This window comes from Dermochelys coriacea, chromosome 6 (genome assembly GCF_009764565.3).
Source record: "Dermochelys coriacea isolate rDerCor1 chromosome 6, rDerCor1.pri.v4, whole genome shotgun sequence".
NCBI classification, from domain to species: domain Eukaryota; kingdom Metazoa; phylum Chordata; order Testudines; family Dermochelyidae; genus Dermochelys; species Dermochelys coriacea.
In genome coordinates this window covers 2,737,229-2,763,390 of record NC_050073.1, presented here as the reverse complement: position 1 = coordinate 2,763,390, position 26,162 = coordinate 2,737,229, and the positions used below count along the sequence as shown (strand labels likewise).

Below are 26,162 nucleotides of genomic sequence, written 5' to 3'. Positions count from 1 at the left end.
GATCCATGATGGTCTCTCCTCTTGCTGAACTGCCCTGGAACATCACCAGAGTCCCACAGCCCATCAGAAAAACTGGTCAAGAAAAATTTTCAACCAACCTTAGCAACAAGTCTGGAATCAAAGGAACAGACTGTTAGATACAGCTGAAATGTACTAATTCTTTCAGAATCACCTCATTGTCCCGACCTCAATCGATGAAATGTTAAACCTTTAAAACATGTGCGAGTACTACAGATTTTCTCTCTCTCTCTCTCTCTCTCTCTCTCTCTCTGTATCTATCCATCCATAGGATGCCAGTCACCATGTTTTCTATGTTCTTCCCTTGCCAGGTTACTCCCCAAAGTAGGAAGGATAGGTTCATGCATTTTTCTTGATGGAGACCACATGATAACCAGAGGAGCTCAGGAGGAGACCATAAGCCATCTGCTCTGCATTGTTAATTTGGTACTTCTATGTTCCCTGTACTTTTTTCCATCCATGTGCAGATTGAATATTGTTGTGTGCAGCCCAATATCGCGGTCATTTATTGTGCATACTACACCTAGATAGAATATATATTTTTAAAAGTTCATAGGTATGGAAGAAGAAGAGAGAATATTAAAACAAGGGATAATTAACAAGAAAATTGTAAATTAAGATGCTTATTTAATATGAAATCAAATAAAAAGAAAAATAATACTGCCCTTGGAGTACATGTATTTTATCATCCTTTCTAAGAACTCAAGCTAGTAAACACAGCAAAATGTGGCGTACTGAAAAAAGCTATATAAATAAAACAAAGTCATCATGGTCATTAAGTGAAAGCATAAAAAATATGCCCCAGAGGCCCCATTAAATAACCTACTCCTACCATGGACCACTAAATCTTCAGGGAAAGCTGCTTTCGCAGAATGAAGCATCTGCCAAAACACTAGCAAGCTACAGACTTCTGCAGATCACAAATCTATCCCTCTTGCATGCATATTATTTGCACACAGAGTTCAGCTTTAAGATGCTAAATAAATGTATGAGTCAACAAGAAATGCTATCACCGCAAATATTATTACAATATTTGCTGATACTGGAAAGGAGAGTAAAAGGCATTCACTCAGGATTATACAATGTCTCTGGAATGTCAACTCTTACTTTGATTAATACTTCACACACATAGAACAATAAAAAGTAATAAAGCCACACAGCCAGCAAAACAAAGCCACAAACAAACAAGTGACAACACTGAAAATACGAAGGGAAGTAAAACTCTCTTCCTAGAGGTCTCAGAACTTGTTTTTTTTTTCTGAAATAGAGATGAGCCCTTCCTGCACAATCTCCTGCATGGAGATGTTCCTAGTGGCAGCCTCTTGTCCCTGCCCAGCAACCTGGTGAAGCTAAGGAAGAGAGAATGTGCAAACTCCCCTGCCTTATAGTGACATCACACAGGCAGAAGGGGCATCATTAGACCTTCTACATTCCTCAACTTGTGCCTAACGAGGATGCTCAGGTCTTGTCTGCACTGTGCCTTGGTCTGCTGGATATGGATAGACTTGCTTGAAGAGGTAACCATAACATGGACACTACCCATTAGACCACATCCCCTACTGGTGTAAATGGATGCCTCTCCCTGGGAGTCATTGGGCCAAATTCACAACTGGTGTAAATCAGATTAGCTCCATTGAAACCAAAGGGACAGATCTTCAACTGGTGTGAATCTGAGTATGTTTTGAATCCTGAATGGGACAACATACCATACACAATCACTTGACATCTTTAAATCAAGGCTAGATAGCTCTCTAAATGAGATGTTCTAGTTTTAAGTAGCGGGCAAGGTTCCATGCCCTGTGTTAGCCAAAGGTCAGACTAGAAATCATGAAACTATGGAAAATCTGTGTCACTTAAATGAAGTCAATGAGCCAATCCCCAGGGGCTGTAAATTGATATAGCTTCATAGAAGTCAATGGCCCAGATCCCTCACAGGTGTAAATCAGTGTCGCTCTATTGAACTCCTGGCTGGCTAAAGGAAACTGCAGCACCATGGACAGCTCAGAAGTGGCAGGGACTGGGGGAGTGAGAAAGCGCTCCTAGCTTGGCCTGGGGCAGTAGCCCAAGGGAGCTGGGCCTTGGCTGCTTGGCTTAAATGTACATTTGCCCTGAGCTAAAGGAGAAGCATTACTGAAGGCTGGGGCTATGGGGCAGTAGCAGTAGGGGCAGTAGGGAGCTGAAAGCAGTTTAGTTAAAGGGACACAGTGATGTGTGGCTGCTATTCCTGGGGTTCCTGGGCCCCATGGGACCTGGAGTAGTGGTTAGGCCACTGAGGAAGTGGCCTTCAGTTGGACAACAGTAAAAGGGATCCAAACTACTTAGTGTCCCCGCTGGATAGCTAAGGCCAGAAGGACCCAAAAAAGGCAAAATCATTGCCTCCAGGGAGGAAGCCCTGGGATATGGCCTGATCATACAATCATAGAATATCAGGGTTCGAAGGGATCTCAGGAGGTCATCTAGTTCAACCCCCTGGTCAAAGCAGGACCAATCCCCAACTGATACCAAAGCTGGGTCTGTTTAAAGATTATGGACACACCCAAACAGAAGGGGTACTTGTCAGAGGTGAGTGCCATGCTGCTAACAGACCCCTAAAGTCATTAAAGGGGTCCTTTAAGGTTTGTCCTAACAGCAACCCCTTGTCCATACCCAGAAACCCGGTCAAGCTAGGGAAGAGAGAATGTGCATTATCCCCCTGCCCTCTACTGATGTCACACAGAAGGGTAGGGCTTCACTGAAACCTGTTTCATTCCTTAAGAGATCCATTGAGGGGAATTTTTCATTTGTTTAAACATCTCCCCAAAATGTAGGGCTATATTCATCCCTTAATGAATGAGAGCAGAGGGATGTCAAATCTAGCAAGTCATTGATAGAGGAACACTAGGTCTGCTGAATTTGGCCCCTGTCATAGGTCCCCTTGGAAGGCCTTTTTCATGAACTGTCTGGGATATGGAGGTAGATCCGGACTTCACAGAGACCAGACCAAAAGTTAACAAGATTCAAATCCATATTAACTCCTGCTGGGTTCCCTCCACATCTGGATCCCTAGGTTATGTACCAATTGGGAGCAAGTTAACACACTATGAGCCATTGCTGTGTTTCTTTGGAGGTGGGAGGGATGGGAGTGAAGAGTTTCATGGTGATAGAATAAATTCACATTCCAACAGATTTTAGAGGGTGTTACTGTGCACTCTAGGGGTTGTTCCCATGGAATTTGTTCTGATTGTGCTGCTGATTACATAGGGCTATGGGTGTGGCTACACCTGTTTGGTATGCTTCACAGACAGTAGTCCTCTCGCATTCTATGTTTCATATGTTTGAATAGCTGATTTTTTTTTTGTCTTGTATTTGGAAGAGTGTAGCTTGTGGTGGGGGTGGAATTGTTTGTGGATTTGTTTGTTTTGGTTTTTGTTTTGTTTGCTTTTTAACGTATGCCTTATAATGTATCATTTGAAAACTCATAATTTGCTGATCAGTATTGTCCAGATAAAATACATGTGGCATGTGAAGTTATAAGATTACATTGTATGGTGTTTTCTAAAAACATCCACTCAATGTGCAGCGGCAGTCAAAAAAGTGAAAAAATGTTGGGAATCATGAATATAGGGATAGCTAATATGACAGAAAATATCAACTTGCCTCTATATAAATCCATGGGATGCCCACAACTTGAATACTGCATGCAGATGTGGTCGCCCCCTCTCAAAAAAGATAAATTGGAAAAGGTTCAGAAAAGGGCAAGAAAAATTATTAGGGCTATGGAACGGCTTCTCTATGAGGAGAGATGAATAAGACTGGGACTTTCTAGCTTTAGAAAATAGACGACGATGGGGGGGATATGATAGAGGTCTATAAAATCATGAGTGGTATAGAGAAAGTAAATAAGGAAGTGTTATTTACTCCTTCTCATAACACAAGAACTAGGGGCCACCCAATGAAATTAATAGGCAGCAGGTTTAAAACAAAAAAAGAAGAAGTATTTTTCACACAATGAACTGCTAACCTGTGGAACCCCTTGCAAGAGGATGTTGTGAAGGCTAAGACTATAGCAGGGTTCACAAAAGAACTAAATAAATTCATGGAGGATCGGTCCATCAATGGCTATTAGCCAGGATGGGCAGGGATGGTATCCCAAGCCTCTCTTTGCCAGAAGCTGGGAATGAGCGACAGGGGATGGATCACTTGATGATTCCCTGTTCTGTTCATTCCCTGGCATTGACCACTGTTGGAAGACTGAATACTGAGCTAGATAGACCTTTGGTCTGACCCAGTATGGCCGTTCTTATGTTCTTAAGGTCTTATTAATATGTTTCAAACTGAGGTTGGCAAACAGGTCTATCTTAAACAAAGAAATGTATGCTCGGCTTAATTTTGTATTTAAGTAGTAAACAGAGTCATCAAGCAGGAATTGAAACCAAAGAAGCTCAAAAAGGTGAGGAAAAAGTACAAAGGAAACATCCTTGTACACAGACATTTTGTCTCATGGTAATCAGGTGGAAATATTTCTCAAAAAGGGGGATAGGATTATAAAAGACACCACTTTCTCCCTCCCTCTCTCTCTCTCTCTCTCTCTCTCTCTCTCTCTCTCTCCCCGTTGATTCACTTCATGTGAAGGGATAAAGGAAGCAGCCATTGGACTGGGGGAGGCGTCCTGACCGAAGAAGTTTGGTCAGTAAGACTGCTGAAAGCATGTGGTGAGGAAACTTTTGCTTTCAATTTCCCATTGTTTGTTAAGTTAGGCACAAGTTGCATTCTAGCTTTATTTTTCTTCTCACCATGTCTGATTTCTATGGCTCCTTATTTTCACTCACTTAAAATCTATGTTTGTGGTCAATAAGTTTTGTTTTATTGTTTTATCTATTCCAGTGTGTTTAAATAGAGGTGTCTGAGAAACTAAGTTGCATGTATATTAGTGCTATTAAAGAAATAATGGACAATGTAGCTTGTATTGTCCAGGAGAGAAATGGGCAGCACAGGACGTACATTTCTGGAAGGAAATCGAAGAGTGGGGAGCGTGTTGGGGTCACCCTGCAGTATAACCAATGGTGGTGAGAGCCTGTGGGTAACCCAACTATTCCTGGCCAGGCTGCAGTTACACACACATGCTCAGCGTATGATTTGCATGCTAGACGGTTGTTTGTGAGTGGCCCCAGGTGGAAGCCACTTCATCAGGGATGGACCCATGCACTGATCCACGGCTGCAGACGCACAAGGATATTGTGGTCATCACCTATCCCCAAGGAGATCCAATGCAGACCTAGTGATGACTCTTTTCTTCTTCACTATGGTAGCAGAAATTATTCCACAGGTATGCAGGCTTGACTCGTATTATCAGGATTTAGGTACCAGTTGCAATGCAGCCACTGTAGGAGGCAGTGGTGGTCCTTCCCTTTGTAATTTTTAGCCCAATAGTTGGGGTGTTCACCTGTTAGGTGAGAGGTGCGACCAGCCTGTAAAAACATCTTACAAATGATATGCAGTGAGTTCTTTTTCAGAATTAGCTATTTTAATCATATCTCCATTTGCATGTGTTGTTTGGAGAATTCGCTTTCCCACATCCTTTTGGGTTTCTTGCAAAAACTGAGTTACTTTTGCTTCTCGAAGCAGATGGTCAGCTTATTCCTGCCAATCCAAACTGAGGGAGATGGAGAAGTTAACTAATGGGGCCATCATGGTACTTTGGGCTCTCTCTAGCTTAGGAAGATTTAACTGGGACTTGGTCCTGCTTTGAGCAGGGGGTTGGACTAGATGACCTTCTGGGGTCCCTTCCAACCCTGATATTCTATGATTCTATGATTCTATGATTCTATGAAGGTAATAAGTGTGGTTATTTGTGTATAAAATGCTAGCATTGCATCTACACTCATCCACTGGTGGCTAGCTAATGCTTTCCTCCTCGCAAAATATTGTTTCCCAGGATACAACACATACACATTGTCCATTATATAAAACATGTAACATATAAAACATGGGTTACATTTTCCAGTTCATCCTAACACGTGCCTAACGATGTATCCCTACTGCATGGTTCTGTAGTGGCAGGCAGGGAGAGGCATACCCATTTGCGAGGGTCCCACTCTGTACACTGTTGTGTGTCCAATAGTCTTTTCTCTTTCCCGGCCCACTAACCCATAATTCAAGGTAACCAGAAAGATCCCATGGTTAATTTTGCTAGTGGACTGACTTTCCATGGCTCTTCCTCCACAGATTGCTGATGGGCAATTTTGACAATAATTTCTCCAAGTAGCCGTTCAGGACCATGCTGGAGACATATTGTATCCATTCATGCTTATAGGCATCAAACAAAGACCCTTTCTGTTATTTTAAAAGGTGCTCTAGTACTTTAACATTTCCTGATATTACCCAGAACATTTCATGTTTGAATGATGCTAAACTAAGAATTTGCATCTCAGTGCACCCCATGGCTAGGGCAGTTTTGTTTCCCAGTTTCAGCTGTTCCTTGTACAGCAGCCAGGTGGTAGTGTTTAACCATTTCCATAGATTCCATGTCGCTTTCAGATTACCTAGGACTATTTGTACTAAATCCACATTAGCATCTGCCTGCTTGTGTATGAGACGCTCCGATAATTGTGATACGACACTCAATTTATTTCTGATTATCTCTAAATCTACCATATTCATAGTCCCTGTTCCAAAACCAACCCCTCCTAATATAGTGTCTGCTATATCTTGTTTGGTCCGACCATAGGGACTTTGGTGTGTTTTCATCCAGGCTTTTAATATAGGAAGAGAGTAGGACAAACATTCTGGCTCCACTCTTGACACATTCAGCTGGGTCCAATCCATATTAATTTTAATTTCTACTAACAAAGGATTCAGGAGGACCTTTATGGGGTCACTCTGAGTTACAAACAGATTGGGTTTCTTTATCCTGATCGGGATGCTTCTTTTGAAAGCAACATCTTTGGTCCAAGCCCTGGTCTACACTGGGGGGGGGGAATTGACCTGAAATACGCAACTTCAGCTATGAGAATAGCGTAGTTGAAGTCGATGTATCTTACCTCACGTCCTCACAGCACGGGATCGACTGCCGCCACTGCCCCGTCGACTCCGCTTCCACTTCTCGCTGTGGTGGAGTACAGGAGTCAATGGCAGAGCGATGGGGGATCGATTTTATCGCATCTATGCTAGACATGATAAATCAATCCCTGATAGATCAATCACGACCCGCTGATCCAGCGGGTAGTGTAGACGTACCCCAAGTCTTAGTACATGTATCTGGGAACCAAAGGTTTGAATTTTCATGGGATATTGGACGATATCCTGCTATGACAGTTAGTATTATCCCTGTCTTAATAGGCTCATCCCACTGATATGGTAATCATGGGTAGCTGCAACTCCAGCTGGTATCCCCATAGAGACCCTCTATTTTAACCCCTATTTCCCAGTGGTTTGGTACTCCTGTGGTGTTTATAAGGTGAACCTTAAGTCCCACTTCCCCATCCCAGGCATAAATATTGGTATTTCCTAGTGGCCTCAGGATTCGATTTGTATTTTTATCATACCATTCTAAAAAGATTCCTGGTTCCCTGATGGGAATCCACGATTGATTATTTAGGGGGGAATGATCCTTTACCAGGGGAGAGATTGTGGTAGGCTCCCACAAGATATTGTTGAATATCTGGGACATACAGGCCCCCAAGAACAGGGACTGCCAAACCTTATACTGAGGTTTCATGGATTTGGAGGGTAGAAGTGGTCGAGCAGTGCCTTATGTTCCGAATCCCAGGAGTCCTTTCCTGTAAAAAGTCCAAGACATTATTTTTCGTGAAAAAAGTTTAATCTGTGAGACATGTACCCATTTTAATTTTCCATCCTTCTCACTCAATACAGTGTATCAGTGGGCTGAGGCGGTCCACTTTGGAATAGGGTCCTGTCCATTTTGATTCCAGTGAATGGCCCCTTTTCCCCACTTTAAGACACATGACTTGATCCCCTATTTCCCATAGGGCTGTTTCAGTATGCTTTTGTGCATGGATTTTTTTTATTTATTTCTTCGATAGCTTGATCGACCCTATATTGGAAAGTGGTTTTCTCTTGTTTCAGCTGCTTAAGCCGCTGTAAATATTCACGTTGTGCTACATTAGGGATTTCTCCCTGATCTTGTGTTAGGTGGCTAGGGTCAATCACAAGGTGCACTGAGTTTCCAAACATAATTTGAAAAGGCTGGATTTTGGTTTTCAGTCTGTTGCTGCTGCGGATAGCTGCTAAAATCGGAGACAGCTTGTCTGGCCAATCTTTTCCCGTAGGCAGTGCTTCCTTAATGGTGCATTTCATGCGCTCTACCTGACCCAAGGATTGGGGTTGGTATGATCTATGAATTTTTTGTTTGATTCCTAAAGCTTGTAACACTGATGTAAAAATTTCTCCCACAAAGGCTCCCCCATTATCAGAATCTCTTGTTTCAGGGGTACCATATCTACCCACCCACCTCATTAAAAAAATTCTTAGCTACCACCTTGGTGCTATTAGTTTTAGTGGGAAATGTTTCTACCTATCCTGAAAAGGAATCAATTATTACTAACAAGGATTGAAATCCTTCTGTACATCTTGGTTACTTGTCAATAAAATCAATCTGAACCCTATGCCAGGGCCCGAGCCCCCGTTGGTGCATCATGGGTTACCAGTGAGGGGGTCGTGCTCTATTCTGTGCACACCGAATGCAATTCCTTACCCATGTTCTAACATTATCTTCCATGTTTTTCCATTCTGCAACTTGTCTTAACCTATTTAAGGTTCCTTTTACTCCCTCATGCCTGAACTGATTTGCTACATTAATCAGTTCTTGCCTTTCCTCTTTTCCTGGAGCTTGGTGATTTATAGCAGCACTCATTGGTTTGGGGGCATCAGTAGGGGTGCTTTTAGCTTGGCTTCTAGTTACAATTCCTATACTGTGTTGTCAGGCTATTGTATCCTTCCGACTGTTCCAAATGGCTTCCTTGCCTGTTCCCTTGTTGTGGGCTTTCACATGCCCGATTTTCAATTGCTTAGGATTCTCTGTTACCCACTGGTAAATCCATTTCCACTCATCTAAGTATGCAATATCTTTACCATCCGTTGCCTTCCACCCATTTCCTTTCCAGTCCTGCATCCAGAACTGAATTCCCTTTATGCAAAAATCACTATCAGGGTAAATATATACTGGTTGTTGGGAGTCCTCATATTGTTTCAGAACCTGATAAATTGCATGTAATTCAGCATGTTGGGCTGACCCGTGGTCCAGCTGGCCCTGAATAATCTCCTTATCTAAATTGATTGCTGCATACTTTACACACCTTTTCCCATTTATTACCATTGCATTTCCATCAGTGAACCAAATATGCTTCTCTTGTCCTATCATATCCAATTCCTCTATTGGGGGTGCCTCCACGAGAGCAATTCTCTGTTCCAGAGTAACCTCTGGACAGTCATGCCAGTTTCTTTTTCAATTAATGCATGTGTTAACATATCTGGTTTGGACACAGTTTCTGTGGTTACCCCTCTGTTAATTAAAATCAGCATCCGTTGTGCCATTCGAGTATTAGAGACTTTCCTCCCCATCAGTTTTCCTGATAAAATGTATTTTAGTTTAGTGTAGGTGCTTTGAATAGTGACTGGAGCTATTTCTGTGAGTGGCTCAAAAGATTGCACTGCCCAGACGGCTGCAAGGCATTTATCTCAGCTCCTTGCAGCTTCCTGGATTCATATGCTACTGGATCCAGTCTTCCATCCTCATTATTTTATAATAGTGTAGCAGCCAAGGCCGTATTGTTGGCAGCCAATTGAATAAGCCCTGGTCTACACTAGGCGTTGAGATTGAATTTAGCAGTGTTAAATTGATTTAACCCTGCACCCATCCACATGACGAAGCCCTTTTTTCCGATTTAAAGGGCTCTTAAAATCAATTTCCTTACTCCATCCCCAACAAGGGGATTAGCGCTGAAATTGGTTTTGCTGGGTCAATTTTGGGGTACTGTGGACCCAATTAGACGGTATTGGCCTCCGGGCGCTATCCCAGAGTGCTCCATTGTGACCGCTCTTGACAGCACTATCAACTCAGATACACTGACCAGGTAGACAGGAAAAGGCCTGCGAACTTTTGAATTTCAATTTCCTGTTTGGCCAGTGTGGAAGCTGCAGGTGACCATGCAGAGCTCATCAGCAGAGGTGACCATGATGGAGTCCCAGAATCAGAAAAGAGCTCCAGCATAGACCGAACGGGAGGTACGGTAGCCAATCGCTGGATGGGGAGAGGAATCCGTGCTATCAGAACTACGTTCCAGTTTTCAGAATGCCAAAACATTTGTGAAAATCTCCCAGGGCATGAAGGACAGAGGTCATAACAGGGACCCGAAGCAGTGCTGGGTGAAACTTAAGGAGCTGAGGCAAGCCTACCAGAAAACCAGAGAGGCCAACGGCCGCTCCGGGTCAGAGCCCCAAACATGTTGCTTCTATGATGAGCTGCATGCCATTTTAGGGGGTTCAGCCACCACTACCCCAGCCATGTTGTTTGACTCCTTCAATGGAGATGGAGTCAACACAGAAGCAGGTTTTGGGGACAAGGAAGATGAGGAGGAGGAGGTTGTAGATAGCTCACAGCAAACAAGTGGAGAAACCAGTTTTCCCGACAGCCAGGAACTGTTTCTCACCCTGGACCTGGAGCCAGTACCCACCAAACCCACCCAAGGCTGCCTCCCGGACCCACCAGGCGGAGAAGGGACCTCTGGTGAGTGTACCTTTTAAAATACTATACAAGGTTTAAAAGCCAGCATGTTTAATGATTAATTTGCCCTGGCATTCGTGGCTCTCCTGGATATACTCCCAAAGCCTTTGCAAAAGGTTTCTTGGGAGGGCAGCCTTATTCCATTCACCATGGTAGGACACTACCACTCCAGGCCAGTAGCATGTACTCTGGAATCATTGTAGAACAAAGCATTGCAGTGTATGTTTGCTGGCGTTCAAACAACACCGTTCTTTATCTTTCTGTGTGATCCTCAGGAGAGTGATATCATTCATGGTCACCTGGTTGAAATAGGGTGCTTTTCTTAAGAGGACATTCAGAGGGTCCCGTTCCTGCTGGGCTGTTTGCCTATGGCTGAACAGAAATGTTCTCCATGCAGTGGGGGGAGGCAAAATGCGACCTTGTAACGAAAGCACATGTGCTATGTATGTAAAGTTAACAGCAAGGTTTACCGTGAAAGAGTGTACCCATTGTTCTATAAAATGTGTCTTTTTAAATACCACTGTCCCTTTTTTTTTTCTCCAACAGTTGCATGTGTTTCAAGGATCACAGGATCTTCTCCTTCCCATAGGCTAGCGAAGATTAGAAGGCGAAAAAAACGCACTCGCGATGAAATGTTCTCTGAGCTCGTGCTATCCTCCCACACTGAAAGAGCACAGACAAATGCATGGAGGCAGACAATGTCAGAATGCAGGAAAGCACAAAATGACTGGGAGGAGAGGTAAGTGGCGGGCTGAAGAGAGGGCTGAAGCTGAAAGGTGGTGGCAGCATGATGAGAGGAAGCAGGATTCAATGCTGAGGCTGCTGGAGGATCAAACTAATATGCTCCAGCATATGATTGAGCTGCAGGAAAGGCAGCAGGAGCACAGACTGCCGCTACAGCCCCTGTGTAACGAACCGCCCTCCTCCCCGAGTTCCATAGCCTCCTCACCCAGACACCCAAGAACGCAGTGGGGGGGCCTCCGGCCACCCAGCCACTCCACCCCAGAGGATTGCCCAAGTAACAGAAGGCTGGCATTCAATAAGTTTTAAACTTTTAAAGTGCTGTGTGGCCTTGTCCTTCCCTCCTCCACCACCCCTCCTGGGCTACCTTGGTAATTATCCCCCTATTTGTGTGATGAATTAATAAAGAATGTATGAATGTGAAGCAACAATGACTTTATTGCCTCTGCAAGCAGTCATCGAAGGGAGGTGGGGAGGGTGGTTAGCTTACAGGGAAGTAGAGTGAACCAAGGGGCGGGGGGTTTCATCAAGGAGAAACAAACAGAACTTTCACACCGTAGCCTGGCCAGTCATGAAACTGGTTTTCAAAGCTTCTCTGATGTGCAGCGCACCTTCCTGTGCTCTTCTAACCGCCCTGGTGTCTGGCTGTGTGTAACCAGCAGCCAGGCGATTTGCCTTAACCTCCCACCCCACCATAAACGTCTCCCCCTTACTCTCACAGATATTGTGGAGCGCACAGCAAGCAGTAATAACAGTGGGAATATTGGTTTCGCTGAAGTCTAACTGAGTCAATAAACTGCGCCAGCACACTTTTAAACATCCAAATGCACATTCTACCACCATTCTGCACTTGCTCAGCCTGTAGTTGAACAGCTCCTGAGTACTCTCCAGGCTGCCTATGTATGGCTTCATGAGCCATGGCATTAAGGGGTAGGCTGGGTTCCCAAGGATAACTATAGGCATTTCAACATCCCCAGTGGTTATTTTCTGGTCTGGCAAGAAAGTCCCTTCCTGCAGCTTTTGAAACAGACCAGAGTTCCTGAAGATGCGAGCATCATGTACCTTTCCCGGCCATCCCACATTGATGTTGGTGAAATGTCCCTTGTGATCCACCAGTGCTTGCAGCACTCTTGAAAAGTACCCCTTGCGGTTTATGAACTCACTGGCTTGGTGCTCAGGTGCCAAGATAGGGATATGGGTTCCGTCTATGGCCCCATCACAGTTAGGGAATCCCACTGCAGCAAAGCCATCCACTATGACCTGCACATTTCCCAGGGTCACTACCCTTGATATCAGCAGATCTTTGATTGTGTTGGCTACTTGCATTACAGCAGCCCCCACAGTAGATTTGCCCACTCCAAATTGATTCCCGACTGACCGGTAGCTGTCTGGCGTTGCAAGCTTCCACAGGGCTATTGCCACTCACTTCTCAACTGTGAGGGTTGCTCTCCTCTTGGTATTCTTGCACCTCAGGGCAGGGGAAAGCAAGTCACAAAGTTCCATGAAAGTGTCCTTAAGCATGTGAAAGTTTCGCAATCACTGGGATTCGTCCCAGACCTGCAACACTATGTGGTCCCACCAGTCTGTGCTTGTTTCCCGGGCCCAGAATCGGCGTTCCACCACATGAGCCTGCCCCATTAGCACCATGATGCCCACATTGCCAGGGCACGTGCTTTGAGAGAAGTCTGTGTCCATGTCCTCATCACTCTCATAATCGCACTGATGTCACCTACTCCCCCAGTTTCGCTTTGCCAGGTTCTGGTGCTGGATAATGCGTGTGGTGTTTAATGTGCTCCTAATTTCCAAAGTGATCTGAGCAGGCTCCACGCTTGCCGTGGTATGGCATCTGCACAGAAAAAAGGCGCAGAACGATTGTTTACTGTTGCCCTGATGGAGGGAGGGGCGACTGACAACTTGGTTTACAGGGTTGGCTTACAGGGAATTAAAATCAACAAAGGGGGTGGCTTTGCAAGAAACTGAATGGCCGCCTCAAAGATAGAACTCAAAACCTCAAGGATAGAACTCAAAACTGGGTTTAGCAGGCTGTTGATTTCACAGAGGGAGGGAGGGAGGGAGGAGAAAATGAATACAAAACAAATCTGGTCTATTTCTTGTTTTGAGCCACTTTTCTTCTATCTTTATACATCTTGCTGGCAGCAGACTGTGCAGTACGACTGCTAGCCATCGTCACCTCCTGGTTGCTCGGCAAAAGACGGTGCAGTATGACTGCTGGCCATCATCATAAATGATCTGGAGGATGGTGTGGATTGCACTCTCAGCAAATTTGCGGATGATACTAAACTGGGAGGAGTGGTAGATACGCTGGAGGGGAGGGATAGGATACAGAAGGACCTAGACAAATTGGAGGATTGGGCCAAAAGAAATCTAATGAGGTTCAATAAGGATAAGTGCAGGGTCCTGCACTTAGGATGGAAGAATCCAATGCACCGCTACAGACTAGGGACCGAATGGCTCGGCAGCAGTTCTGCGGAAAAGGACCTAGGGGTGACAGTGGACGAGAAGCTGGATATGAGTCAGCAGTGTGCCCTTGTTGCCAAGAAGGCCAATGGCATTTTGGGATGTATAAGTAGGGGCATAGCGAGCAGATCGAGGGACGTGATCGTTCCCCTCTATTCGACACTGGTGAGGCCTCATCTGGAGTACTGTGTCCAGTTTTGGGCCCCACACTACAGGAAGGATGTGGATAAATTGGAAAGAGTACAACGAAGGGCAACGAAAATGATTAGGGGTCTAGAGCACATGACTTATGAGGAGAGGCTGAGGGAGCTGGGATTGTTTAGTCTGCAGAAGAGAAGAATGAGGGGGGATTTGATAGCTGCTTTCAACTACCTGAAAGGGGGTTTCAAAGAGGATGGCTCTAGACTGTTCTCAATGGTAGCAGATGACAGAACGAGGAGTAATGGTCTCAAGTTGCAATGGGGGAGGTTTAGATTGGATATTAGGAAAAACTTTTTCACTAAGAGGGTGGTGAAACACTGGAATGCGTTACCTAGGGAGGTGGTAGAATCTCCTTCCTTAGAGGTTTTTAAGGTCAGGCTTGACAAAGCCCTGGCTGGGATGATTTAACTGGGACTTGGTCCTGCTTTGAGCAGGGGGTTGGACTAGATGACCTTCTGGGGTCCCTTCCAACCCTGATATTCTATGATTCTATGATCATCACTAAGTTTTCCTCTTGTGCTCAGTCTTGCTATGGCTGAGGGTGTATGCACCTAGGATTTCCGGATTGGAGTGAGGATCTCTAAGTCCTTCTCCTACTACCTGATCCTGCTACGATCAGGGGTATATCCACCTCAAATTATTTCCCCCCAAAGCAGTCTGGGGTGGAGAGAGGAATGCTAAACCTTTCTTGTATTTTTCAGCCCTGCTACAACCGAGGGTGTATATACATTTTAACCATCAAAATTCTCAGTTCATAGAATACCAACAGTGAAGACCATATTAACTACAAATGGTTCCCTCTTTACTGACCGGGGGTATGCACACAGAATGATCGATCATTTTTAAGAGTATGGTATACCTTCTTAGCAGTATTTTCAACAATTGCAGTGCATATTCTGCCCCCTTTGCATTCTCCACCAAAAATGCTATGCTTATACAAAGCACACACAATCTTTTATAGGGGAGAAGGCAATACACCACATTTTTTGAGAATACAGCAGTTAGCATATGCTTTTCAGTCACACATACACATACCATGCACACAGTCCTTCCAGTCAGTGTTTATAGTTACCAGTCCAGAGTCTGGATCAATCTAGTGGCCAGCCACACTGGTGGCAGAGGGGAGCCAAGCTCTGTCAGTCACAATCTGATGCTCCTGGAGTTGTTGACAAGATGAACCCAAAGTTCCATGGCAAAGCATCCTGTTCTTATAGTCCTTTCTTTTCGTTGAAGTCTATGGATTTTGCTGTGTCATTTTATGACTGGTTACTCCTTAATTGGTGTTATCTTTTGATGGCTTCTTTCATTCCAAAACACCTCTGGGAGAGTCATCCTGTTCTGGTTTCGATTTTAATCAATTATCTTGTGTTTAAGGGTGCTAGCCTCCACCTCAGGGTCATCAATCTGCCCCTCCTCAATCATGGGTGGGTGTTGATGGTTCTTGGGTGTTGATAAGTCTCTTCACTCCTCCTCCCTTGACCATCTGGCTCTAACAATGGCCTCTATACCTTATCTTTTCCTGATGCATACATTCCTCATTCACATGAACAGTTCTTTACAGAGACCTTTAAAAGGTAACAAATAGCAGTGTTTTATGTTGAACAAGAAAGGCATCGTAAATTAGACCTTTGCTAAATCTCGTAACTATCTTTTCCTACATTGGGGCCTGGGCCTCCAAAATTCCTCTAATCTAATTAACATAGACACAGAGAAGCCCGTGTCTGTTACTTAGTTACTTACAAGGTGTGAATAAAAAGAAAATAGCTAATACTAGTATCCACTATCCTATTCATTTCTTCTAACACCTTAATTCTTACTTTAAAATATACAATATATATAGCCAAAACATAATCAATTATATAGCACAGTACCCCGGTACAACAGTGTGGCTGTTCTTATGTACTTAACTAAGGAGGAGATAAACTGATGGGGGCAAAATTATGGGGTGGGAGATGGAGGGGCTGAAATAAGGGGGTCGACACACCAAGACCTCAGACGGGTAGCACCATTCTACCTTCCACGATATGCAGACTGGCATCTCACGTGGTATTATTTTGTCCCACAGAGACCAAGTATTTTCTGCTGCCTCCCACTCCTAGAGTCTTTGGAGGACACAGGCAGTGGGCAGCAAAGGAGGGGGACACAGAATAGCTCAAGTGGCAGAGTAGGTAGACAAAGTGCCAGAGGCAAAGGAGCCAAAAGATCGAGCGTCAGATGAAACAATCGGACTGTTTGGGAAATATTTAACATCTTCTTCCTTCAGCAAATTTTCAAAACCTTGTTTAGAAAAAAGGAACCATTTGTAAAAAAGACCCTGAAAGGTAGAGTGTGCAGAGGAAACAAAACTGTGAGCATCAAAATAAAATAAAAGGGGGCGTGTGTTGGAAATAACATGTCAGTTGAAAATGGCAGCATGAAGAATGTGTTTTATGTGGTTTGCTCTGTCAGGGGGCGTGTGTCACAGGATCAGATAAACACACAGTTATTCTGCCATCATGAAAAGCTTATCAGAGCACAGCCATCACAGCTATAGTGCCATGGTTCTCAACCAGGGGTCCAGGGCTCCCTGAGGGGCCGCAAGCAGGTTTCAGGGGGTCCGCGAAACAGGGTGGGCATTAGACTTGCTGGGGCACAGGGCAGAAAGCTGAAACCTCACCACATGGAGCTGAAGCCCAGAACCCCAAAGTCCCCCACCCAGGGCTGAAGCTGAAGCCTCAACAACTTAGGTTCACAGGGCCCCCCATGGTGTGGGGCCTCGGTCAATTGCCCTGTTTGCTACCCCTAATGCCAGCCATGTCTTTTATATGCAGAAAAACAGTTGTTGTGGCACAGGTTAGCCAGGGATCATCTGTGGGGTGAGTGGGGGAGGCACTCAGAAAGAAAAAGCTTGAGAACCCTTGACCTACAACATCCAAGGCACAAGATTGCCCCTAGCCACACTCCCTTTAAAGAAGCAATGGGCACCAGGTTGTCTTCTCATGTATAAAAAGCCTTATGTTTAAGGGGTCTGGTTCCTCTGTCTTAAATACCAGTTGTGTCAATGGTACATTTATTTCTTCAGTCCCCACAACTTGGCTCATATAACCTCCCTTCATTAGCTGCTTGATTTTGGGTGTTGGAAAAGCCTGTTTCAAGGGACTTTTAGGGGTTTCCGTCTTTAATCAACAGGTCTTTTCGAGCTGCCCATCCTCTTTGATACAAAAATGGTATCAAAAATTGCAACCACTCTCTTAATCAATAGTTTAGGGAGAAATGAACACTTCAGCAGTCCATTGGGCTGTCTTCTGAGCTAAGGAGGAACTTTTGTTTGAGTTGTAGTGGGACAGGGTGGGGTGAAGGGGCTTGTGAAAAGGAAAGAAGGTAGGATGAAAACCTTCACCCCTTAGTTGTGTATTTCAGGTTTCATACTTGTTGATAGGTTAAGTATCAAACACAAAAGTCATATGTTCTTCTGACAATAGGCCCACGTACTTGTGTTGGAGTGGGGTAGTTGTATGGGCAGTGAAAAATCTGGCCCAACACAAAGTATCCCTGAACCACTCAGTTCTCCCCTTTTCGTCAAGTCTCCTCTTAAATCAGACACTTTCCCACTCTAATTATACCTTTTTACTTTCCCTCAGTTGCTCTGCATTGGGACTTCAGTCTTACCACCGTTGCTTTCAGTCATTTCTCATGTCTCTCGTTTACGGGCTTGTATTATTTAATGATGTAAAGTATCTAGAGTTACAGCATGTGGAAGATCAAAACATAAAGTGTTAAATAAGACCAGTCAATGATAACTGAGGGCCCTTTCAGTGTGATGCTGAAGTGAAAAATGTCATTGTTCTCTGCAGATGCTGCGACAAAATAGCCTCAAGCATGCCAGCCCTCTCCTGATTCTTTTGCTAATTTTATTTATTTCCTACATCTTATCATCTGTGAAATGGAGTTTAGGAACAGGAGAAGCAGCAATGGGCTTCAATAGCAGTAAGGGAGGTTTAGGTTGGACATTAGGAAAAGCTTCCTAACTGTCAGGGTGGATAGGTCTGGAATAAATTGCCCAGGCAGGTTATGGAATCTCCATCATTGGAGAATTTTAAGAGCAGGTTAGACAAACACCTGTCAGGGATGGTCTGGATCAGAAGTGGGCAAACTACGGCCTGTGGGCCACATCCAGCCCGCGGGACCCTCTGCCAGGCCCCTGAGCTCCTGGCCCAGAAGGCTAGTTCCCAGTCCCTCCCCTGCTGTTCCCTCTCCCCTGCAGCCTCAGCGCGTCACCGGCGCAATGCTCTGGGCAGCCGGGCAGCACAGTTCAAGACCCGCGGCCTGACCCAGTGCTCTGGACGGTGCGGCTGTAGCGCCACCAGCCACTGATGCTCCAGGCAGCGTGGGAAGAGGGCACGGGGGGTTGGATAGAGGGCAGGGGAGTTCATGGGTGTGGCCAGGGTTTGGGAGTGTGGATAGGGGTCAGAGGGTGAGGAACAGAGGGGTTGGATGGGGCAGGGGTCCCAGGGGAGCAGTCAGGAATGAGAGCGGGGGTTGGATGGGGTGGTAGGGGGCAGTCTGGCATGGGGGGTCCAGGGACAGGGAGCAGGGGGTGGTGAATGGGTCAGGAGTCCCCAGGGGGAAGTGAGGGGACAGGGAACGGGGGGGTTGGATAGGGCAGGAGTCCCGGGGGAGCTGCCAGGGGGCAAGAAGGTGGGGGGTCTGATAAGAGGTGTGGGCCAGGACACACCAGGCTGTTTGGAGAGACACAGCCTCCCCTAACTGGCCCTCCATACAATTTTGGAAAACCAAAGTGGCCCTCAGGCCAAAAAGCTTGACTGCCCCTGGTCTAGAAAATACTTAGCCCTGCCATGAGTGCAGGGGACTGGACTAGTTGACCCCTCAAACTCCCCTCCAGTCCAACAATTCTATGATGGCACAAAGGGCCCTGCACCAGAGGGAGGCCAGCCTGAGCACTGGGCACAGCAAGGGACAAACACACCTGCCTACGCTTGACTTTCAGCTCCACTGTAACCCCATCTCACACACACACATAGGGCCCATTGCACACCAACACACACACACAGTACTCACTACACACACATAAACAGAGACAGAGTAGCCACTGCACTCCAAACACACACATAGGCAGAGTACCCACTACACACACACAGCCTGACACTGAGCTCAATCAGAATGCAGAATAATTTCTACTGGGAAGCTGGGATATTTCCAACTAACCTGAAGAAAAAGAACTGAAGGGGATTCTGCTGCCCTGGCAGGGAGATAGGACTAAATTTTCCAACTGGTCTCTTCCATTGCTAGCTTTCTTGAGGCCTGGTTTATGCTTAAAAATTAGATCAACTGAGCTCTGTAGCACAGGATTGAGAAACTTTTCATACCATGTTTGAGGCAGTTAGCTTGTACTGACCCTCAGTGTCATTCTTCCATTGACCTAGCTCTTGCCTCTGGGGGACATGGATTAACTAAATTGATGGAAAACCCTTCCATCAATGTGGAAAGCATCTACACTACGGCGCTGCTACACACCATAGCTGAGTCAATGTAATGGCTTTAGTATAGACATTTCCTGAATCTATGGGGGGAGTTTCCCCGTTCCTATTAAAGCTATTTTTCTCTCCTTTTAAGTCACTCTTCTCCCTCCCTTGGTAAAGCTCTTTCCTTCTTTGATAGGTAAATATGTTCAGAAAAGTTGAAAATTTTCCTCTCAGGATAATTCCTTCTTTCCCGTCCCATGAATGTCATTTCAATTACAGGTTGAAATGCTCTGAAACTGATTTGTTTGCCCATGACTTGGTGGAACCACTCTATTTTTCCTCCCTTCACTTACAATGATTTGAGGATGAAAGCAGTACCTGGAAAAAGAAAAGGAGCCTGGAAAGAATCCTAAAATCAGACTTAGAGTCAAATCTTTTCCTTAATACCTCTGGAGCTGCTTCCTTTGGCGTCAGAGGTTAAATTTGGCTTTGATGACTTTGAGATTTGCTCCCTGGAGCATCTTTGCTCACAGGACAACAGGTGTGCACAGCACACAGCAAAGCTCTGTGTGACATTACACTCCATATGCTTTATGAAAATATGCAATGAAGATGACATCACTGGAATATGCTTTATGCTAAGTGCCCGAATTAACATACCATTATAAAGGTTATAATCTACTAAGTGTGTTCATCCTATTTGTTCCCATGGATTATTTCTATGTCTGGAGTTAGGAGAAGAAGATATAAACTTGTATTATTGATGTAGACAAATTAAGTGGAGGCTATTAAAGGTGCTTCAGAATCAATGAACTGTGAATGGCTCTGTTTACCTGGAAGCCTTCCTGTGTATGTGTGGGACAAACTGGGAAGAATGGAGATTGTGGTCTTACAGTGACATGTGACCATGTCACCTGATACTGAAATCCATCTTGAAGCTGGTACTTTTCCAGAGTGGGGTTGAATTCGAAACAAAAGTTTTCCACCTTAGGGATGTTCTACATAAAGTGGGGAAGGCAAACAATTAGTGTCTTCACCTGGCTTAAGAGACAGCCTCCCCACCCCACAGAGATACCTGCAGGCACCTGGAAACAAAAGGACTGTAACCACAGGGGTGGGTGAGGCCAGGCTGGACCCAGGTCAGAAAAGGCATCTAACCTGAGAAGGGTTTTACCTGAAGTAACAACTGGGATGAGAAGTTTGTAACTGATTTCTGAGTGTATTAAGCTTAGCCTTGAGTGTTTTTTTTATTTTGCTTTGTGATTTACATTGCTCTATGTGTTATGACTTAAAATCACTTAAATCCTACTTTTTATACTTTAATAAAATCACTTTTGATTATTTATCAACTCAGTGTAAGTAATTGTTAGCTGGGGGGTAAACAGTTGTGCATATCACTCTATCGGTGATATAGATGGAAAACATTTGTCTTTTTACCCTGTATAAGCTTTAGACAGAGTAAAACAGATTTATTTGGGGTTTAGGTTCCTTTGGGAGCTGGTTTCAGTCTAGATCTGAAGTTTTTGGGTGTGACCCACACCCTGGGTCTGTGTTGCACCAGGCTAGTGTATCTGGCTCAACAAGACAGGGTTCTGGAGGCCCAGGCTGGCAGGGAAAACAGGCTCAGAGGAAATTTTAGCACATCGGGTGACAGTCCCAACGAGGGTCTCTGTGACCGACCCCAGCACACTATGCACTTTGGTTCCCTGCATTTCCAAAAAAATCACAGCCCCTCAGCAATGAGCTGTTCCAGTTTCGGTTGCTCTCAATCTCTCCTTTCAAAGTTGTTCTACTGTGGATAACTAATTGAAAAAGCATTGGAATAGAGATGTGAAGTTGAGCATCTCATTCTCTCGGTGGGTCCCCTTAGCCACCAGCTTATAGAATCATTCTCTCTCTGGCCCTGAGATGCTTCCGATGTTTTGTCCACTGATCTCAGCTGGGGCCAGGAGACATTGTTGGAATAAAAACAAAGTAATAATAATAACAATATAATAAAGAACAATACTCCCACGGGCTCTTGGAAATTACATTGCAATGGGCTGGGAATTGAATTCACCTGTTTCCACTCCCCATCACTAAACTAGTACTGAGTTAAACAGATTCAAGAATTAGTTAGGAGTTTATTCATTGCTTTCCTCAGGGCATCCTTCACCTCCTTGTTCCTCAGGCTGTAGATAAGGGGGTTCAACATGGGGATCACCAGAGTGTAAAACACTGAGGCCACTTTATCTATGTCCATGGAATAGCTGGAGGTGGGACGTAAATACATGAAGAGGAGGGTGCCAAAAAACAGGACCACAGAGGTCAAGTGGAAAGTGCAGGTGGAGAAGGCTTTGTTCCTGCCCTCAGCAGAGCGGATCTGCAGGATGGCGAAGATGATATAGACATAGGAGAGGAGGACAGTCATAAAGCTGCTCCCTGTAATGCAGCTTGTGAAAACAACGATCAGAATCTCATTGATGCGGGTGTCAGAACAGGAGAGCGCCAGCAGTGGGAGGATGTCACAGAAGAAATGATTGAGGATGTTGGAGCTGCAGAATGACAGCCGAAATGTACAACACGTGTGTATCATTGAATCCACCAACCCCACAGCGTACACCCCAGCCACCAGCTGTTTACAAAGCTTCCTGGACATAGTGACCGTATAGAGCAGTGGGTTACAGATGGCCACATAGCGATCATACGCCATCACAGCCAGCAAGAGGCACTCAACATCTGCAAAAACGATAGAGAGATACATTTGCACAGCACAGGCAGTGTAAGAAATGTTTTTCCTCTCGGCTAAGAAATTTAGCAGCATCTTAGGGGAAATTATCAAGGAAACAAAGAGGTCACAGAAAGACAAATTCCTGAGGAAAAAGTACATGGGGGTGTGCAGTCGGGGATCAGTTGTGATTAACAAGATCATCCCCCCGTTCCCCAGCAGGGTGAAACCATAAATCAGTAGGAATACCCAAAGCAGGGGGACCTGCAGCTCCGGACGATCTGTCAGTCCCGAGAGAATGAACTCAGTCACCTCCGAGTGATTTCCCATCTCCTCTGAACACAGATCAGGTAGCTACAGAGACGTGGGCAGGTGGATGGTGCGAAAAACCTGTCCTTTCTCTGTAATGAAGTAAGTGAAGATAAATGGAGATCAGTTTCTCAATAGATCTCAGTATCCGCTCAGCGAAGGGCTTAGTCCACAGAGCCAGGTGTTCACAGCTGGTCATTCCAGGTGTTTGATAAAATGCACACTCTGTGCAAACACAATGACACGCAGGTTAATCATGCCCCCCACACAAACAATCCTGTTCACTACTCAATCAGAAAACAGTGACTTGTGACTCTGCTGGGAGAGAATCAGTCTGAAGGGATTATTCCTTAGCTAAACAAGGGGTGAGAGTAAAGGAGTGTCAAACTTTCCACCTTTTTTGGAAAAGGGAGCTCTGTGGCTTCGCATGTTGGTTTGGGGTAAAGTTGCTTACTGCGCTAATTAAGATTTTTTTTGGCATTTATTTGAGCCTGTATGAAAACCCAGAGACATAATGGAAAGCCCTGGCTTCGGTGACTAGGTAATTGCCAATTTTTTCCAACCAAAGAGGTTGATTCTTTAGCTGAAGGGGTCGGAGTTGGGACTAAGGCTTTTAGTGCTGGAGGTCTGGAATTTAATAACTGCTGATCACCACGGTGTGTGCATGTGTGACTGTAATTCAGGACAGTAGCACTTACCTGCTGAGAAGAGAGAGAGATATGGTGGTGTTACCCCATGGACAGAAACTGCACATTTGGAGCACTAAGGAAGGTTTATACTGAGATTTGTTATCTGTGGGACATGATTCCTGAACCAACTGGGAATAACTGAGTTTAGATACCCATAAAACCTAATTAATGCATTCAGTGAACCAAAGCCACCCTTGGTGTAATTCATGTCCTGGGGATTAATTTGTCCCACTCTTTCCTCCTGTGTTATTAAATGATGCAATTTCTACCAGAGTTACAGAATATGAGGTTTGTGGTATATTTCATCCTGCTGTTTTCAGTGCAAGCTGGTTACTGAGTAGAGTTGATCCACACAGGGTTGGTTTTTTTTTTGGTTTTTTTTTTTTGTGGAGACCAAAATCTTTTTGCTAAAAACTTAACATTTCAGCTCAGAAATACCATGGGGGTGTCTCAGATACCAAACACCGCCAATCTCTTCCATTGGCCAGGCTCCCAGCCTGGACTACATCCCACATGATGCATGATGGTCTCTCATCTTGCTGGACTGCCCTGAAACATCACCAGAGTCCCACAGCGATGGTTTAGGGAGGAAGGGAGTTTGGTATTTTGATGGAAAGTTTATAATTTCCTGGGAAAAGATAATTTCATGGAAAAAAGAGTTGAAAGGAAAATCCAATTTCCCATGAAAAACACTTGTCAAGAAAAATTTTCAACCACCCTTAGCAACAAATTTGGAAACAAAGGAACAGAAAGTTAGATACACGTGAAATGTATTAATTGTTTGCAGGTGTAGCTGATATCTTCTGAGTCATTCCTGGTTGCAGAATCATCTCATTGTCCTGGCCCCAGTAGGTGGAATGTAAAACCTGTAAGACATGTAAGAGTACCCCAGATTATCATGCTATTTATAGCATCCCACTCACCATGGTATCCTATGTCCTTCCCTTGCTAGGTTATTCCCAAAGGTAGGAAAGACAGGTTCACTCATTTTGCTTGATGGAGATCACATGAAGACCACAGGAGCTCAGGGGGAGGCCACAGCATGCTATGGATTTCTGCAGTTCACAAAACTATCCCTCTTTCATGCATTTTATCTGCACACAAAGCTCAGCTTTGAGATGTTAAATAAATCTATGAATCAACTAGAAATAGTCATGCTTTCACCACAAATATGAATTTTTTATAATGTATGTGAAATTATAAGATGACACTGTATCTTATTAATACTTGTTCCAAATGGAGGCTGGCAAACTGGTCTGTCTTAAACAAAGAAATGTGTGCGCTGCTTATTTTTTGGTTCTAAAACAGTAACCAGAGACATCAAACAGGAAGGGAAACAAAGGAAACCCAAAAAAGATGAAGAACAAGCAGCAGGGAACGTCCTTCTACATAGACATTTTGTCTTCCGGTAACCAGGTTAGAAAAAAGAAAAGGAGTACTTGTGGCACCTTAGAGACTAACAAATTTATTAGAGCATAAGCTTTCGTGAGCTACAGCTCACTTCATCGGATTAAATGCATCCGATGAAGTGAGCTGTAGCTCACGAAAGCTTATGCTCTAATAAATTTGTTAGTCTCTAAGGTGCCACAAGTACTCCTTTTCTTTTTGCGAATACAGACTAACACGGCTGCTACTCTGAAACAGGTTAGAAAAGTTTCTAAAACAGGGGATAGGACTATAAAAAGTAGAGGCAGACAACCCAAGCCATCCATCGCTCGCTCTCTCTCTCTCTCTCTCTGCCCATTGATTCACTGCATCTGAAAGGAGAAAGGAATCAGTCATTGGACTGGGGGAGGGGTCCTGACCCAAGAAGTTGGTCAGTAAGACTGCTGAAAGCATGTGGTGATAAAACTTTTGCTTTGAATTTCACATCATTTGTTAATTTAGGCACAAGTTGCATTCTAGCTTTATTTTTATTGTAACCATGTCTGACTTCAATGACTCCTAATTTGCACTCACTTAAAATCTATCTTTGTGTTCAATAAACTTTGTTTTAGTGTTGTATCTAATCTAGTGAATTTTAATAGAGGTGTCTGAGAAATGAAGTTTCAGGCATATTAGTGCTATTAAAGAAATAATGGGCAAAGTCACTTGTATAGTCTAGGAGTGGACTGCGCAGCACAGAATGTACATTTCTGGAGGGAAATTGAAGAATGGGATGTGTGTTGGGGTCACCCTGCAGCATAATAAAGGGTGGTGAGAGCCTGAGTGTAACCCAACTATTCCTGGCCAGGCTGCAGTTACACCCACATGCTCAGGGTGTGATTTGCATGCCAGATGGTTGTTTGTGAGTGGCCCACGTGGAAGCCACTTCAGCAAGGCATTGCAAGGTTTCAGATAGGTGTGCCACAGCTGCTGATTAATCTGGGTTGGACCCTGGTATGTCACAGCCACCAACCTAGAAAATATCCCAGTAACACCAAAGGTGTGGTGCTGACTGACAGCAGTGTTTGATGGACATGAAAGGATGAGGTCACCACAGGGTTGGGCCCATGCACTGATCCATGGCTGCAGATGCACAGGACACTGTGGTCATCACCTCCCCTCAAGGAGATCCATGGTAGATCCAGTGATGACTTTTCTCTTCATCACTATGGTAGCAAAAATTATCCCCCATGGGTGTGCAGGCTTGGCTGGTATTATCAGTGCTTCAGGGCATGTTGGTGCTCCCTTCTCCTAAGTGGTGCCAATCTGTGAGGCATTGCAGGGTTGATTGTATTAGGAGGAAAAAATTGATGATCCAAGTCAGCTATATTCTTTAGTATAATCTGTGGGCGAGGGGTTACAAAGAATGTGCACAACCTCCTGTTTCCCTGAACACAAGTGGAAATAACCAA

General features: G+C 44.7%; 1 protein-coding gene across 1 annotated transcript; it reads right to left on the bottom strand.

The window, feature by feature from the left end:
• Window positions 1-21,724: 21,724 nt before the first annotated feature.
• Window positions 21,725-22,681, bottom strand: LOC119857818 (olfactory receptor 1019-like). The gene has a single exon (XM_038407257.2). The coding sequence runs from the start codon at window positions 22,655-22,657 to the stop codon at window positions 21,725-21,727; it is 933 nt and encodes a 310-aa protein (XP_038263185.2). The 5' UTR covers window positions 22,658-22,681.
• Window positions 22,682-26,162: the final 3,481 nt, after the last annotated feature.

Excerpts from the sequence above, each read along its gene's own strand:
- LOC119857818 (XM_038407257.2), bottom strand. The coding sequence starts at position 22,657 with ATGGGAAATCACTCGGAGGTGACTGAGTTCATTCTCTCGGGACTGACA.